At 50.3% G+C, this 18,257-nt stretch overlaps 1 protein-coding gene across 1 annotated transcript; it reads left to right on the top strand.

The window, feature by feature from the left end:
* Positions 1–2,121: 2,121 nt before the first annotated feature.
* On the top strand, positions 2,122–16,219 carry LOC140074516 (uncharacterized). Its single transcript, XM_072119481.1, has 8 exons — positions 2,122–2,295; positions 5,034–5,241; positions 8,727–9,405; positions 10,375–10,454; positions 10,527–10,582; positions 14,196–14,422; positions 15,666–15,894; positions 16,098–16,219. The coding sequence occupies exons 2-7, from the start codon at positions 5,035–5,037 to the stop codon at positions 15,863–15,865; spliced, it is 1,449 nt and encodes a 482-aa protein (XP_071975582.1). The 5' UTR covers positions 2,122–2,295; position 5,034; the 3' UTR covers positions 15,866–15,894; positions 16,098–16,219.
* Positions 16,220–18,257: the final 2,038 nt, after the last annotated feature.

The raw sequence follows: 18,257 nt of genomic DNA, 5'->3' as shown, positions 1-18,257 counted from the left end.
CTCATCACTGATATAAAGCTGTGCACTAGATGGCGATGTCTCATCACTGATATAGAGCTGTGCACTAGATGGCGCTGTCTCATCACTGATATAAAGCTGTGCACTAGATGGCGCTGCCCCATCACTGATATCAAGCTGTGCACTAGATGGCGCTGTCTCATCACTGATATAAAGCTGTGCACTAGATGGCGCTGTCTCATCACTGATATAAAGCTGTGCACTAGATGGCGCTGTCTCATCACTGATATAAAGCTGTGCACTAGATGGCGCTGTCTCATCACTGATATAAAGCTGTGCACTAGATGGCGCTGTCTCATCACTGATATAAAGCTGTGCACTAGATGGCGCTGTCTCATCACTGATATAAAGCTGTGCACTAGATGGCGCTGTCTCATCACTGATATAAAGCTGTGCACTAGATGGCGCTGTCTCATCACTGATATAAAGCTGTGCACTAGATGGCGCTGTCTCATCTCTGATATAAAGCTGTGCACTAGATGGCGCTGTCTCATCTCTGATATAAAGCTGTGCACTAGATGGCGCCTCCTCATCACTGATATAAAGCTGTGCACTAGATGGCGCTGTCTCATCACTGATATAAAGCTGTGCACTAGATGGTGCTGTCTCATCACTGATATAAAGCTGTGCACTAGATGGCGCTGTCTCATCACTGATATAAAGCTGTGCACTAGATGGCGCTGTCTCATCACTGATATAAAGCTGTGCACTAGATGGCGCTGTCTCATCACTGATATAAAGCTGTGCACTAGATGGCGCTGTCTCATCTCTGATATAAAGCTGTGCACTAGATGGCGCTGTCTCATCTCTGATATAAAGCTTTGCACTAGATGGCGCCATTATACTGACGCTCTTATATAATCCATGTGCTTTCTGTTTGATGATGTAATAATTAAGTATTTGTTTCCTTTACAAATAAAGTTAAGTTTTATGGTTTTGCTGCTTTGTGTGGATGATAGAGGGTGATGAGGGGTAGAAAGGTTCCTGTGATCCATTACTGGGGGTCCTCGGGGTCCCTGGTGTCCTGTTGGCTGTGGCAGGACTGGATCCCCTCATCCCTGGAGAAAAGAGGAATAATCTGCGACTGAGGTGACAACATGGAGAAATGTTCCTGGAGGTTCTGGAGAGGGTGCGGTCCATAAGAAGACGGTTCTGGTTCCCTCAGATGATGTGGCGGGAGGTCCCCCGTCCATACATGCGGCTCCTGCAGTTGGTGACAGCCGCTATACCAGGACGCTCAGGTCACATATAGATCATTATATATAGAGGGGTGCACACATGTAGGAGCACTCCATCAGCTACTCCTGCACCCTGGGTGCAGCACCCCGGAGGAACTGACTTAGTGAATCACCGGAAGACCCGAATCCACCGCAGAGAACGCGCCGCTGGATCGCGAATGGACCGGGTAAGTAACTCTGCCCCAATGTTTCATAAGTGGATAAAACATACATACATAAGTAAATAGATAGAAATGTGGATATTTTCTACAGTCAGGAGGACATAAGACAATAAGAAAATAAAATAATAAAAGCTTCAAATCATTAATCATACATAATGAAGACATCGGGGCTCATTCACTAAGGGTCTGTCGGACGCATTTTAGTTGGGTTTCCCGGTGATTTCCGTTTTGCGCCGAATTTCCCCAGGATTTTGGCGCATTGGGCCGGCTTGCAAGCGAAAGAAATCGGAGGATGTGGCCGTCGGACAACCTGACGGATTCAGACAACGCGCGGGATTTAACATTTAAAATTGTGTCACAAGGCAAGAAGAAGGTGAACTCTGGCGGACCTCAGCGCAGAAGCGACGGATGCAGGAACTCGGGCGCACGACCTTAGTGAATCACACAGGACCCGAATCCTCCTCGGACAACGCACTGCGGGATCACGACAGGACCGGGTAAGTAAATGAGCCCCAATAAGTTGCAATACTTAGAATTCATGTCGGAAGGGATAGAGTGATGCATAGAAATATAGGAAGAGATGGCGTCAGGTGTAGGACACTTACCTATCGGAGGGTGTAGTAGTTGCGTGGCACAGGAGGGTGGTCCGGGGACTGTCTGGGTGTAGGAGAGAAAGGGAGGAGCGACGTCTATTTAGAAGAAGTGAAAGCACTTGTGGGACCTTGTATGGGCGGGAGCTCTTCTGGGGCGCAGGGCGAGTTTGTGTAGGGTCTCACACCCTCCTGACAAGGAAGAGGCGACTCCCCCCCGGTCCCTGGCATCTACAATATAAGGAGAAGCAGGATCCCCAGGGGTCTGACATCCAGGCGACTTCCAGGGTAGGTGATCCATATAGATTCCTGCTCAACAGTGTCTTGTAACTGACTGCCTGCACCGCACGTGGACACCTATGACTGTCCCGCACGTGGACTCCTATGACTGTCCCGCACGTGGACTCCTATGACTGTCCCGCACGTGGACTCCTATGACTGTCCCGCACGTGGACTCCTATGACTGTCCCGCACGTGGACTCCTATGACTGTCCCGCACGTGGACTCCTATGACTGTGGACTCCTATGACTGTCCCGCACGTGGACTCCTATGACTGTGGACTCCTATGACTGTCCTGCACGTGGACTCCTATGACTGTGGACTCCTAGGACTGTCCTGCACGTGGACTCCTATGACTGTCCTGCACGTGGACTCCTATGACTGTGGACTCCTATGACTGTGGACTCCTATGACTGTGGACTCCTATGACTGTCCTGCACGTGGACTCCTATGACTGTCCTGCACGTGGACTCCTATGACTGTGGACTCCTATGACTGTGGACTCCTATGACTGTGGACTCCTATGACTGTCCTGCACGTGGACTCCTATGACTGTCCTGCACGTGGACTCCTATGACTGTCCCGCACGTGGACTCCTATGACTGTCCCGCACGTGGACTCCTATGACTGTCCCGCACGTGGACTCCTATGACTGTCCCGCACGTGGACTCCTATGACTGTCCCGCACGTGGACTCCTATGACTGTCCCGCACGTGGACTCCTATGACTGTCCCGCACGTGGACTCCTATGACTGTCCCGCACGTGGACTCCTATGACTATCGTGTCCTTACATGTCTGCACTAGGGGGCTTTATTGGGGGTGCTTTCCGTTACTCTGTGTGAGCACTGATTCTGGTACGTATAATAAAACCTACACCTTATATCTGTCTACCCTAAGGTTCTGAGTGTCACAGAGACACAGCCCCCCCACCCAAAGTGTCCCCAAGGGAGGATTCTGAGAATTTGCTGCACACAGGAGCTGCTGCACCTCCCAGATAATGGAAATAGTCACTTTATACGTTACTACATTCTGATAAGGAATAATAGCAACTAATATTCACGTTTTTAACCCTCTCCTATCCAGAACTATCTAAGAGCGCGCTTTCTCTCCTCTCACTTATCTCATCTAAATGTGACTTTATTATCTCATTATCTCGGGTTATGGATATATAGTTATTATTTGTGTTACTATTGTGTAAGGGACCACACAATGATAGATCTGTGTGACATCAGTGCAATATTCTGCACAAATACTTTGGTGTCCCCTGTGGATGTAACGTTCCCTTTGCTGCATATTTCGGTGAATACACACATGTGGGCTCTGTATGATCTCCTCACATCTTACTGTTTTAGGAAAGTAGATTTTCTTTATATAAGTTTTCTGGATTTGTACATATTTTAGGGGAAATTTAGAATTTTCATGCAATTTTTGCATTTTATTGCCGTTTCCTGCAAAGTTGCATGAAGGTGCTCGTGTGTATGAATTAAAAAGTTATTCTTGTTTACATGGTGATTTCTGGAAAAAAAAAATTTATTTTGTGTGTGATATATTTTTAGACACATTTGTGGAGAGCAGCCAAGCATGTCACGGTTTGTGTTTGAGCATTTTAGGGATTGTAAATTCTTGATGTTGTGTATTGCGGTCACTTTGGGTTATTATTTTTAAATCCCTATTTGTGCGTGAACCTCCAATTCCATGTGAGTTTTACGTAAAAACATACGATATCAAGGCATTTTCAGTGCAGTTTTTGTTGAATAATTTGTGTTTCTCACAAAGTTACATGAGGGCGGTCAAATGTTAATTGCCAATTGCGTCGCCTGGTTGTTTAGAGGTTTTAGGGGCGCCTTTACTTTTTAATCTGTTTTATTGATATATTTTGCAGGTTGTGAATGTCCTAGAATTTTTAAAAGCAGATATTTAGTTATTACAGTTTTACTGATATTATGTGGATTCATTTATGTGAACAGATCAATGTGGGGCATTTGTGAACTCTACACGTGTCCATCTATGACATTTAGGAGATGTGAAGGGAAATATTTTCTGTTTGGAAACATGGAGAGAACATACAAGGCTGTAGTGCTAACCACTGAGCCCCCATGCTGCAAGGCTGTAGTGCAAAGCACTGAGCCACTGTGCTGCAAGGCTGTAGTGCTAACCACTGAGCCACCGTGCTGCAAGGCTGTAGTGCTAAGCACTGAGCCACCGTGCTGCAAGGCTGTAGTGCTAACCACTGAGCCACCGTGCTGCAAGGCTGTAGTGCTAACCACTGAGCCACTGTGCTGCAAGGCTGTAGTGCTAACCACTGAGCCACCGTGCTGCAAGGCTGTAGTGCTAACCACTGAGCCGCCGTGCTGCAAGGCTGTAGTGCTAACCACTGAGCCGCCGTGCTGCAAGGCTGTAGTGCTAACCACTGAGCCGCCGTGCTGCAAGGCTGTAGTGCTAACCACTGAGCCGCCGTGCTGCCCATCAATCTCCCATAAAATTCTCCCATATTACAGTTTGATTTTCCATACTAAAGGAGCCTCTTACTGACTGTGACTGGTCATAAAATAGTTTTATTTTGGGGTCCCCCTTTGTCTAGAACCGGCCCTGCATGGATGGGATAAGGAAAACCTCTTATAGGTCCTGCTTGATGTCCAGGGGCTAAAAGAGGCGGGGTTTTCCTTCTTTTCCCAGAATCCCCCTAGTGGAGCGTCCACATGCCTGCGCATGGATAATGGCTTATGCTGCAGGTTTCTCTTGCAGAATGGCGTCTGCTAAGCTGAGAGAAGAGCTGGACTGCCGCATCTGCCTGAGCCTCTATACAGATCCCGTATCCCTGAGATGTGGTCACAACTTCTGCCGCTCGTGTATTGTGAGTGTGCTGGATGCACAGGAGGCGGCTGGAGGATATTCCTGTCCTGACTGCAGAGCAGAATATCCCGAGCGTCCGGCCCTGGAGGAGAGCGGGCAGGTAAGTATCTCCTATCCCATGCTGCTGGATATCTCCCTGTAATCACAGCGGGGGGCCCACTACTGTCAGCATTGCCATTACATAGGTAACTACAGTAATAGCAGCTGCTATGGGGCCCGCAGTGTGAGGGGGCCCTGACATCTAGGGTATTGGGTGTGTATTGGGTGTATGCCTTATGTGTGTGTGTATTCTGTATGTCTGTAATATGGTATTGTATATATGTGTATATACTGTATGTCTATATACTGTATATATGTTTGTTTAAAAGGAACCTGTCAGTTAACCTAACACACACCAGCTAAAGATCTCTATTATACAGTACAACTATCCCTATATTGTTCCTCTCCATGCCCCAAAAATTTGATAGTCCGTTTGTAGCGTTGACTCTCCTATCTCATCTATGCAAGTGCCCCCATGCGAGGCCAATCATTGTTTTTCCCCTGTCTGGCCTCTTCATGTTCTTCCAGCTCAGGTTTGCCTCCAGCTCGTTCCCCTTCTCTTAGGAATGAGGGAGACGTTGGCTGTGTGTTACTTGCTGAAGATTATTCCTGAGGGAGGGGGGGGTAATGAGGAGGCTGATCTCTCTTCAGCCAGTCACACACAGCCAGCATCTCCCTCACCCCTGCCTCTGGAATTCTCTTTGGTGAGTCACACACAGCCAGCATCTCCCTCACCCCTGCCTCTGGAATTCTCTTTAGTGAGTCACACACAGCCAGCATCTCCCTCACCCCTGCCTCTGGAATTCTCTTTAGTGAGTCACACACAGCCAGCATCTCTCTCACCCCTGCCTCTGGAATTCTCTTTAGTGAGTCACACACAGCCAGCATCTCCCTCAACCCTGCCTCTGGAATTCTCTTTGGTGAGTCACACACAGCCAGCATCTCTCTCACCCCTGCCTCTGGAATTCTCTTTGGCAAGTCACACACAGCAAGCATCTCCCTCACCCCTGCCTCTGGAATCCTCTTTAGTGAGTCATACACAGCCAGCGTCTCCCTCACCCCTGCCTCTGGAATCCTCTTTAGTGAGTCACACACAGCCAGCATCTCCCTCACCCCTGCCTCAGGAATTCTCTTTGGCGAGTCACACACAGCAAGCATCTCCCTCACCCCTGCCTCTGGAATCCTCATTAGTGAGTCATACACAGCCAGCGTCTCCCTCACCCCTGCCTCTGGAATCCTCTTTAGTGAGTCACACACAGCCAGCATCTCCCTAACCCCTGCCTCAGGAATTCTCTTTAGTGAGTCACACACAGCCAGCGTCTCCCATACCCCTGCCTCAGGAATTCTCTTTAGTGAGTCACACACAGCCAGCATCTCCCTCACCCCTGCCTCTGGAATTCTCTTTGGTGAGTCACACACAGCAAGCATCTCCCTCACCCCTGCCTCTGGAATCCTCTTTAGTGAGTCACACACAGCCAGCATCTCCCTCACCCCTGCCTCTGGAATCCTCTTTAGTGAGTCACACACAGCCAGCATCTCCCTCACCCCTGCCTCTGGAATTCTCTTTAGTGAGTCACACACAGCCAGCATCTCCCTCACCCCTGCCTCTGGAATTCTCTTTGGTGAGTCACACACAGCCAGCATCTCTCTCACCCCTGCCTCTGGAATTCTCTTTAGTGAGTCACACACAGCAAGCATCTCCCTCACCCCTGCCTCAGGAATTCTCTTTAGTGAGTCACACACAGCCAGCATCTCCCTCACCCCTGCCTCTGGAATTCTCTTTGGTGAGTCACACACAGCCAGCATCTCTCTCACCTCTGCCTCTGGAATTCTCTTTGGCGAGTCACACACAGCAAGCATCTCCCTCACCCCTGCCTCTGGAATCCTCTTTAGTGAGTCATACACAGCCAGCGTCTCCCTCACCCCTGCCTCTGGAATCCTCTTTAGTGAGTCACACACAGCCAGCATCTCCCTCACCCCTGCCTCTGGAATTCTCTTTGGTGAGTCACACACAGCCAGCATCTCTCTCACCCCTGCCTCTGGAATTCTCTTTGGTGAGTCACACACAGCCAGCATCTCCCTCACCCCTGCCTCTGGAATTCTGTTTGGTGAGTCACACACAGCCAGCATCTCTCTCACCCCTGCCTCTGGAATTCTCTTTGGTGAGTCACACACAGCCAGCATCTCTCTCACCCCTGCCTCAGGAATTCTCTTTAGTGAGTCACACACAGCCAGCATCTCCCTCACCCCTGCCTCAGGAATCCTCTTTAGTGAGTCACACACAGCCAGCATCTCCCTCACCCCTGCCTCAGGAATTCTCTTTAGTGAGTCACACACAGCCAGCATCTCCCTCACCCCTGCCTCAGGAATTCTCTTTAGTGAGTCACACACAGCCAGCGTCTCCCATACCCCTGCCTCAGGAATTCTCTTTAGTGAGTCACACACAGCCAGCGTCTCCCTCACCCCTGCCTCTGGAATCCTCTTTAGTGAGTCACACACAGCCAGCATCTCCCTCACCCCTGCCTCAGGAATTCTCTTTAGTGAGTCACACACAGCCAGTGTCTCCCATACCCCTGCCTCAGGAATTCTCTTTAGTGAGTCACACACAGCCAGCATCTCCCTCACCCCTGCCTCAGGAATCCTCTTTAGTGAGTCACACACAGCAAGCATCTCCCTCACCCCTGCCTCAGGAATTCTCTTTAGTGAGTCACACACAGCCAGCATCTCCCTCACCCCTGCCTCAGGAATTCTCTTTAGTGAGTCACACACAGCCAGCGTCTCCCATACCCCTGCCTCAGGAATTCTCTTTAGTGAGTCACACACAGCCAGCGTCTCCCTCACCCCTGCCTCTGGAATTCTCTTTGGTGAGTCACACACAGCAAGCATCTCCCTCACCCCTGCCTCTGGAATCCTCTTTAGTGAGTCACACACAGCAAGCATCTCCCTCACCCCTGCCTCTGGAATTCTGTTTGGTGAGTCACACACAGCCAGCATCTCTCTCACCCCTGCCTCTGGAATTCTCTTTGGTGAGTCACACCCAGCCAGCATCTCTCTCACCCCTGCCTCTGGAATCCTCATTAGTGAGTCACACACAGCCAGCATCTCCCTCACCCCTGCCTCAGGAATTCTCTTTAGTGAGTCACACACAGCCAGCATCTCCCTCACCCCTGCCTCAGGAATCCTCTTTAGTGAGTCACACACAGCCAGCATCTCCCTCACCCCTGCCTCAGGAATTCTCTTTAGTGAGTCACACACAGCCAGCATCTCCCTCACCCCTGCCTCAGGAATCCTCTTTAGTGAGTCACACACAGCCAGCATCTCCCTCACCCCTGCCTCAGGAATCCTCTTTAGTGAGTCACACACAGCCAGTGTCTTTCTCCTTCCTGAAGGAGGGGTGAGTTATGTAGCAGGGCCAAGAGAAAGCTCAACCCTTGTGAATCAGGAATAAGAGGCCCCATCCGCGCCTCCCTGTCCCCGTCCGCGCCTCCCTGTCCCCGTCCGCGCCTCTCTGACATTTACAACCTCCTTTCTCTTCCTCCTTTCCAGTGCAATGACTTGAGATGTGATTACAAAACTGAAGACTTCCCCGATGAGCCCGACCTTCTCCTGGAGAAGAGGAAATGCCCGATCCACAGAAAACCGCTCACGTCTTACTGCATAGAGGACGCCGTCGGCTTTTGCGCCTCCTGCGGCCGCTCGGAAGATCACCAGGGACATCAGGTGGTGACGCTGGAAGACGCCTCCAAGAACAAGCAGCGGCTCCTTGACTTCCTGCAGGAGGTGACGGCACAGAGATCCGGGCGTCCCATAGAGAATCTGCTGGAGACCATCAGCAAGGCCCACGAGACGGCCGGCTATGAGGAAGAGAGCGTCCTGGATGTGCTCAGAGACCTCCGGAGACAGTTGGAGGAGCTGGAGAAGAGACTGCACGGAGAGGTCCTCAGGCGGCAGGAGCAGGAGGCGCTGGTGGTGGCGTACAGGACACACTGGCAGAAGATGGAGGTCAAGCTGTCCAGGACGGTGCTGAGCGCCGAGGAGCTGTGTGATATGACCGATCCATTAACCTTCTTACAGGAACTTCATAATCAGAGCCGCGAATTACACGACACTCAGAAGATACTGGAGGAGAGAGCGGAGGAATATGAACGGCTCCAGGACCTCGCGCCTCCACATGCGCCATTTATATCCCCTCATCTAAGTAACCGCTTGTCATCCGTCATGAGAGGTAACACAAGGAACCTCTATATGGACCCAATCATCCTGATAAGGGGTTAAAACGGCGGGTTACGGGTGCGTTTACACGTTGCGTTTGTTAATGCACCAAAAATGCAATTCAGTTGCAAACATTGTGTTTACAGTAGGTTTACACCGCGTTAACACAGCTTTTACCCAACGCGGCAATGCGTCGTTAACATGATGTAAACGCAACGCGTGAACGCACTCAAACCGTCTGATTTATTATAACACGATGCACACGATTCTTGGAAGTTGCGTATACTTAAAGGGATTGGCCAGGAATGGCTCTGGATGGGTTAACCTTTGGGTGCGTTGACACATTTGCATTTATTAACATCATGTATACAGAAATGTATTAACACAGTTGTTAACAAAGTGGGGGTCATTTACTAAGGGCCCGAATTGCTATTTTTCGGCGGGTTTCCTGAAAATTACCGATTTGCCCCGAACTGCCCTGGGACTTTGGCACATCGGCGGCGGCATGCACGTGACGGAAATCGGGGGGTGTGGCCATCGGAAAAAACCCGACGAATATGGAAAAACCCCGACGTATATTTTTTTTAAAAAAGTGTCACTTGACACACACTTACCTGCACCCAGCAACGGACAGTGAACTCCAACGGACTTCAGCACAGCAGCGACACCTGGTGGACGTCGGGGGAACTACCTTAGTGAGTCGCCGGAAGACCCGAATCCTCGACAGAGAACGCGCCGCTGGATCGCGACAGGACCGGGTAAGTAAATCTGCCCCATTGTAACTTGGGAACGCACCCACAGAAAAAATAAACTCGGCGTGCAAAGATCAGATGTTTGTGCTCTGGTCTGAATTGTGGCTGAAATGTGTCTCCCCCCCCCCCCCCCCACTGTAAGTGAAAGGGAGAGAAGCCGCAGTGATGGGGGGTCCACCACAAGGACACGAAATACACGGCTCCTTCCTGTTCACTTCTTTGTATTTCAGACCTGAAAAAAATTCAGACAAAACCTCCGGAAAACTGCGGTCAGACGGACGCAAAGCGCAGCCCCAGGAGCGACAAGAAAGTGAGTCGTGTGCACAAGTCACGGGGATGATCGGGGGCAATGATCTCACTACACTTATCTCTGTTGTTTTAGGCTCCAGATTCTCCATCTGTGCAAAATGTGACATCAGGAAACACAAAAGTGTTCAGGTAATGGAGATGTAAGCGCACATACAGGTATATACCAGCATGAGTATATACACGGACACTGCTCCATAACACACAATGGAGATACAGGTATATACCAGCATGAGAATATACACGGACACTGCTCCATAACACACAATGGAGATACAGGTATATACCAGCATGAGAATATACACGGACACTGCTCCATAACACACAATGGAGATACAGGTATATACCAGCATGAGTATATACACGGACACTGCTCCATAACACACAATGGAGATACAGGTATATACCAGCATGAGAATATACACGGACACTGCTCCATAACACACAATGGAGATACAGGTATATACCAGCATAAGAATATACACGGACACTGCTCCATAACACACAATGGAGATACAGGTATATACCAGCATGAGAGTATACACAGACACTGCTCCATAACACACAATGGAGATACAGGTATATACCAGCATAAGAATATACACGGACACTGCTCCATAACACACAATGGAGATACAGGTATATACCAGCATAAGAATATACATGGACACTGCTCCATAACACACAATGGAGATACAGGTATATACCAGCATAAGAATATACAGGGACACTGCTCCATAACACACAATGGAGATACAGGTATATACCAGCATGAGAGTATACACGGACACTGCTCCATAACACACAATGGAGATACAGGTATATACCAGCATGAGAGTATACACGGACACTGCTCCATAACACACAATGGAGATACAGGTATATACCAGCATAAGAATATACACGGACACTGCTCCATAACACACAATGGAGATACAGGTATATACCAGCATAAGAATATACATGGACACTGCTCCATAACACACAATGGAGATACAGGTATATACCAGCATAAGAATATACAGGGACACTGCTCCATAACACACAATGGAGATACAGATATATACCAGCATGAGAGTATACACTGACACTGCTCCATAACACACAATGGAGATACAGGTATATACCAGCATAAGAATATACACGGACACTGCTCCATAACACACAATGGAGATACAGGTATATACCAGCATGAGAGTATATACTGCTCCCCCATGGAGATACACCATCACACAGGAGAAAGATATACCTCTAGTATACTGCACACAGAAATATATACCTGGAATGTATATTCCCACAAATAAATAGGTACCTGCAATGAATGCAGCAAACACACAAACACCTGCAGTGAAAATGGTGCATCTGTAGATATATAGACCAGCAATAAATATACAGCAAACAGAAATACATCCTGCACATAGAAATATAAACCAAAAATATACCAATACTGCATACATAAATATATATCAGCAGCGAATAACCACACATACATAAATACCAGCAATACATAGGGCAGCCCTGAGATAACACTTGTTTAGATATACAGCTCAGCAGACAGTATCACACAGGATAGGATTAGATACACAGCTCAGCAGACAGTATCACACAGGATGGGATTAGATACACAGCTCAGCAGACAGTATCACACAGGATAGGATTAGATACACAGCTCAGCAGTCAGTATCACACAGGATAGGATTAGATACATGGCTCAGCAGACAGTATCACACAGGATAGGATTATATACACAGCTCAGCAGACAGTATCACACAGGATGGGATTAGATACACAGCTCAGCAGTCAGTATCACACAGGATGGGATTAGATACACAGCTCAGCAGACAGTATCACACAGGAGAGGATTAGATACACAGCTCAGCAGACAGTATCACACAGGATAGGATTAGATACACAGCTCAGCAGGCAGTATCACACAGGGTGGGATTAGATACACAGCTCAGCAGGCAGTATCACACAGGATGGGATTAGATACACAGCTCAGCAGACAGTATCACACAGGATAGGATTAGATACATGGCTCAGCAGACAGTATCACACAGGATAGGATTAGATACATGGCTCAGCAGACAGTATCACACAGGAAGGGATTAGATACACGGCTCAGCAGACAGTATCACACAGGATGGGATTAGATACACAGCTCAGCAGACAGTATCACACAGGATAGGATTAGATACACAGCTCAGCAGACAGTATCACAGGATAGGATTAGATACACAGCTCAGCAGACAGTATCACACAGGATAGGATTAGATACACAGCTCAGCAGACTGTATCACACAGGATGGGATTATATACATCACTCAGCAGACAGTATCACACAGGATAGGATTAGATACACAGCTCAGTATCACACAGGATAGGATTAGATACACAGCTCAGTATCACACATGATAGGATTAGATACACAGCTCAGCAGACAGTATCACACAGGATAGGATTAGATACACAGCTTAGTAGGCAGTATCACACAGGATAGGATTAGATACACAGCTCAGCAGACAGTATCACACAGGATAGGATTAGATACACAGGTCAGCAGACAGTATCACACCGTATGAGATTAGATACAAAGCTCAGCAGCCTGTATCACACCGGATGGGATTAGATACACAGCTCAGCAGGCTGTATCACACAGGATAGGATTAGATACACAGCTCAGCAGGCAGTATCACACAGGATGGGATTAGATACACAGCTCAGCAGACAGTATCACACAGGATGGGATTAGATACACAGCTCAGCAGACAGTATCACACAGGATAGGATTAGATACACAGCTCAGCAGACAGTATCACACAGGATGGGATTAGATACACAGCTCATCAGACAGTATCACACAGGATAGGATTAGATACACAGCTCAGTATCACACAGGATAGGATTAGATACACAGCTCAGTATCACACAGGATAGGATTAGATACACAGCTCAGTATCACACAGGATAGGATAAGATACACAGCTCAGTATCACACAGGATAGGATTAGATACACAGCTCAGTATCACACAGGATAGGATAAGATACACAGCTCAGTATCACACAGGAGAGGATTAGATACACAGCTCAGTATCACACAGGATTACACTATTATTATTGGAAGGTGAGGAGGCTCCTGGGATCTTGTGTCTCTAGTATAAGGTTCCATATTGCTTAGTTCTCTGTTCTGTAGTCAGGGGGGAGGGGACCCCCGCGTCTCGTGCATTTATGCTGAGCTCAGCTGTCAGTTCCCTGTAGAGCATCGTCACCAAAACCCAGATGTTACCCAGCGGAGCTGCGCCCTGTGACGTCCTTATATCGGCATGAACTTCAATGGTATAAAAGCTGGATACTTCCTGTAGGAAATGGGGCCCTGCGGTAGGACAACGGGGCCCGGCGACAGGACAACGGGGCCCGGTGACAGGACAACAGGGCCCGGTGACAGGACAACGGGGCCCGGTGATAGGACAACGGGGCCCGGTGATAGGACAACGGGGCCCGGTGATAGGACAACGGGGCCCGGTGATAGGACAATGGGGCCCGGTGATAGGACAATGGGGCCCGGCGGTACGGCAATGGGGCCCGGTGGCAGGACAATGGGGCCCGGTGGCAGGACAATGGGGCCCGGTGACAGGACAATGGGGCCCGGTGACAGGACAATGGGGCCCGGTGACAGGACAATGGGGCACATCTTAGGTCCCGCCTGGGTTTCGGGCGTCTGACGCTCTCGTGTCTCTTCTCCAGGTTGCGCCTGACATCTCCTGGGCGGCACCGATGCTCAGAGACCGGGATCCAGTTCGTGGTGAAGGGTCCGGTGACCCTGGAGTACAGACTAGAGTCCTGGGATAATCACATGGCCGACACTCAGAGGAACGGATATGAGATTGCGGGGCCGCTGTTCCACATTGTCACACAGGAGGGGCCACAGAACGTGTCCGCCGTGTACCTACCTCATTACTTGTCTCCACAATGTAAGTTACTGGAGAGATGAGATGTTCACCTGTTACCGAATCTTTCAGAAACGACTCCCCCTCCTTCCCCCTTTTTTGTGCATTTGGACTGATGCAGCGCACAAACAAAAAAAATCCCGCATTCCTCCTGAAAGGGTTAAAACCTTCTAATAGAGAGCCGCAGCAGCAGCGGGTGTCCCTCTGTGTCGTCCACCAGGGAAGTTCTGGTGTTGGTGACGGCGATGCCTCTGTGTCATCCACCAGGGAAGTTCTGGTGTTGGTGACGGCGATGCCTCTGTGTCGCCACCAGGGAAGTTCTGGTGTTGGTGACGGCGATGCCTCTGTGTCGTCCGCCAGGGAAGTTCTGGTGTTGGTGACGGCGATGCCTCTGTGTCGTCCACCAGGGAAGTTCTGGTGTTGGTGACGGCGATGCCTCTGTGTCATCCACCAGGGAAGTTCTGGTGTTGGTGACAGCGATGCCTCTGTGTCGTCCGCCAGGGAAGTTCTGGTGTTGGTGACGGCGATGCCTCTGTGTCGTCCGCCAGGGAAGTTCTGGTGTTGGTGACGGCGATGCCTCTGTGTCGTCCACCAGGGAAGTTCTGGTGTTGGTGACGGCGATGCCTCTGTGTCGTCCGCCAGGGAAGTTCTGGTGTTGGTGACGGCGATGCCTCTGTGTCGTCCACCAGGGAAGTTCTGGTGTTGGTGACGGCGATGCCTCTGTGTCATCCACCAGGGAAGTTCTGGTGTTGGTGACGGCGATGCCTCTGTGTCGTCCGCCAGGGAAGTTCTGGTGTTGGTGACGGCGATGCCTCTGTGTCGTCCACCAGGGAAGTTCTGGTGTTGGTGACGGCGATGCCTCTGTGTCGTCCACCAGGGAAGTTCTGGTGTTGGTGACGGCGATGCCTCTGTGTCGTCCACCAGGGAAGTTCTGGTGTTGGTGACGGCGATGCCTCTGTGTCGTCCGCCAGGGAAGTTCTGGTGTTGGTGACAGCGATGCCTCTGTGTCGTCCACCGGGAAGTTCTGGTGTTGGTGACGGCGATGCCTCTGTGTCGTCCACCAGGGAAGTTCTGGTGTTGGTGACGGCGATGCCTCTGTGTCGTCCACCAGGGAAGTTCTGGTGTTGGTGACGGCGATGCCTCTGTGTCGTCCGCCAGGGAAGTTCTGGTGTTGGTGACAGCGATGCCTCTGTGTCGTCCACCGGGAAGTTCTGGTGTTGGTGACAGCGATGCCTGTGGTCTCTGACTATCCTCGTGTATTTTGCAGGTTGTACACGATATAAATCCTATATAAGGTGCGTCCACTTCAAAGGCAACAAGATGATCCTGGAGTCTCCGGCGCTGGTCCGATCCTCCCACCTGGTGCTGGAGCACCCGACGTTTTCCTGCCTGGGGGCTCTCCTGGAGAAGTTCTGGTGCTCATCTACTGCCGGGTGGATGTCGCCTTCTGCTTTCGCCTTTATCTGATGATCGATAACGAACCCAGAATGAAAAGTGTGAGTCAGCGAAAATCCAAAAAATGACATTATGTGTGACCCCACTATGACCCCAGACTCCCGGTCATGTAATCATCACACATGGGTCGGGCCGGTGCTGGTCACATGATCAGGACAGATCACAAGGCACTTTTTGGAGGCCCCCCCCCCCTAAGGTGCGGCTCTTGTCCCGCTCTATCATCCGTCTCTATCATCCCCTCCAGGTTATCGACAAGGAGATCGGCAGTGAATTTCACCACATTGGAAAACCTCCGCAGACCAAGTCAGTGTACGCCATGACCGACTACACGGTGCAGGGGCCACGCGGAGCGGAGATAGAGCCGGAGGTAACTAGCGGGGAGCGGAGATAGAGCCGGAGGTAACTAGCGGGGAGCGGAGATAGAGCCGGAGGTAACTAGCGGGGAGCGGAGATAGAGCCGGAGGTAACTAGCGGGGAGCGGAGATAGAGCCGGAGGTAACTAGCGGGGAGCGGAGATAGAGCCGGAGGTAACTAGAGGGGAGCGGAGATAGAGCCGGAGGTAACTAGAGGGGAGCGGAGATAGAGCCGGAGGTAACTAGCGGGGAGCGGAGATGGAGCCGGAGGTAACTAGCGGGGAGCGGAGATAGAGCCGGAGGTAACTAGCGGGGAGCGGAGATAGAGCCGGAGGTAACTAGCGGGGAGCGGAGATAGAGCCGGAGGTAACTGGAGGGGAGCGGAGATAGAGCCGGAGGTAACTGGAGGGGAGCGGAGATAGAGCCGGAGGTAACTAGCGGGGAGCGGAGATAGAGCCGGAGGTAACTGGAGGGGAGCGGAGATAGAGCCGGAGGTAACTGGAGGGGAGCGGAGATAGAGCCGGAGGTAACTGGAGGGGAGCGGAGATAGAGCCGGAGGTAACTGGAGGGGAGCGGAGATAGAGCCGGAGGTAACTGGAGGGGAGCGGAGATAGAGCCGGAGGTAACTGGAGGGGAGCGGAGATAGAGCCGGAGGTAACTGGAGGGGAGCGGAGATAGAGCCGGAGGTAACTGGAGGGGAGCGGAGATAGAGCCGGAGGTAACTGGAGGGGAGCGGAGATAGAGCCGGAGGTAACTGGAGGGGAGCGGAGATAGAGCCGGAGGTAACTGGAGGGGAGCGGAGATGGAGCCGGAGGTAACTAGCAAGGAGCGGAGATGGAGCCGGAGGTAACTAGCAAGGAGCGGAGATGGAGCCAGAGGTGACTGGAGGGGAGCGGAGATGGAGCCGGAGGTAACTAGAGGGGAGCACTGGGTCATGGCCTAAGAGATGATCATCTACCGCCCCCTGCAGGTGGTGCATTTCCGCCTCACTAGTCCATCCAGGCTCTATCCTTACTCCGAGATCAGCGTCCAGGATGTCAGGGAGGATATACAGCTACGTATAGCGGAGAGAAGGAACGGGGGCGTCATCTGGTCCTGTACCCTGAGGAAAGGTAAGGCCAAGGGTTACACAGAACAACCCCTGCTTATCCTGTACTGATCCCGAGTTACATCCTGTATTATACCCCAGAGCTGCACTCACTATTCTGCTGCTGGTGCAGTCACTGTACATACATGACATTACTTATCCTGTACTGATCCTGAGTTACAGCCTGTATTATACCCCAGAGCTGCACTCACTATTCTGCTGCTGGTGCAGTCACTGTACATACATGACATTACTTATCCTGTACTGATCCTGAGTTACATCCTGTATTATACCCCAGAGCTGCACTCACTATTCTGCTGCTGGTGCAGTCACTGTACATACATGACATTACTTATCCTGTACTGATCCTGAGTTACATCCTGTATTATACCCCAGAGCTGCACTCACTATTCTGCTGCTGGTGCAGTCACTGTACATACATGACATTACTTATCCTGTACTGATCCTGAGTTACATCCTGTATTATACCCCAGAGCTGCACTCACTATTCTGCTGCTGGTGCAGTCACTGTGTACATACATGACATTACTTATCCTGTACTGATCCTGAGTTACATCCTGTATTATACCCCAGAGCTGCACTCACTATTCTGCTGCTGGTGCAGTCACTGTGTACATACATGACATTACTTATCCTGTACTGATCCTGAGTTACATCCTGTATTATACTCCAGAGCTGCACTCACTATTCTGCTGCTGGTGCAGTCACTGTGTACATACATGACATTACTTATCCTGTACTGATCCTGAGTTACATCCTGTATTATACCCCAGAGCTGCACTCACTATTCTGCTGCTGGTGCAGTCACCGTGTACATACATGACATTACTTATCCTGTACTGATCCTGAGTTACATCCTGTATTATACTCCAGAGCTGCACTCACTATTCTGCTGCTGGTGCAGTCACTGTGTACATACATGACATTACTTATCCTGTACTGA

Source organism: Engystomops pustulosus, chromosome 8 (assembly GCF_040894005.1).
Source record: "Engystomops pustulosus chromosome 8, aEngPut4.maternal, whole genome shotgun sequence".
NCBI classification, from domain to species: Eukaryota; Metazoa; Chordata; class Amphibia; order Anura; family Leptodactylidae; genus Engystomops; species Engystomops pustulosus.
The sequence above is the reverse complement of the archived record's forward strand: the minus strand, read 5'-3'. Positions and strand labels throughout refer to the sequence as shown.

Coding starts and splice junctions, on each gene's coding strand:
- LOC140074516 (XM_072119481.1), top strand. CDS start 5,035: ATGGCGTCTGCTAAGCTGAGAGAAGAGCTGGACTGCCGCATCTGCCTG. Junction 5,242..8,726: donor CCCTGGAGGAGAGCGGGCAG/GTAAGTATCTCC, acceptor CCTCCTTTCCAG/TGCAATGACTTGAGATGTGA. Junction 9,406..10,374: donor CTTGTCATCCGTCATGAGAG/GTAACACAAGGA, acceptor TTTGTATTTCAG/ACCTGAAAAAAATTCAGACA.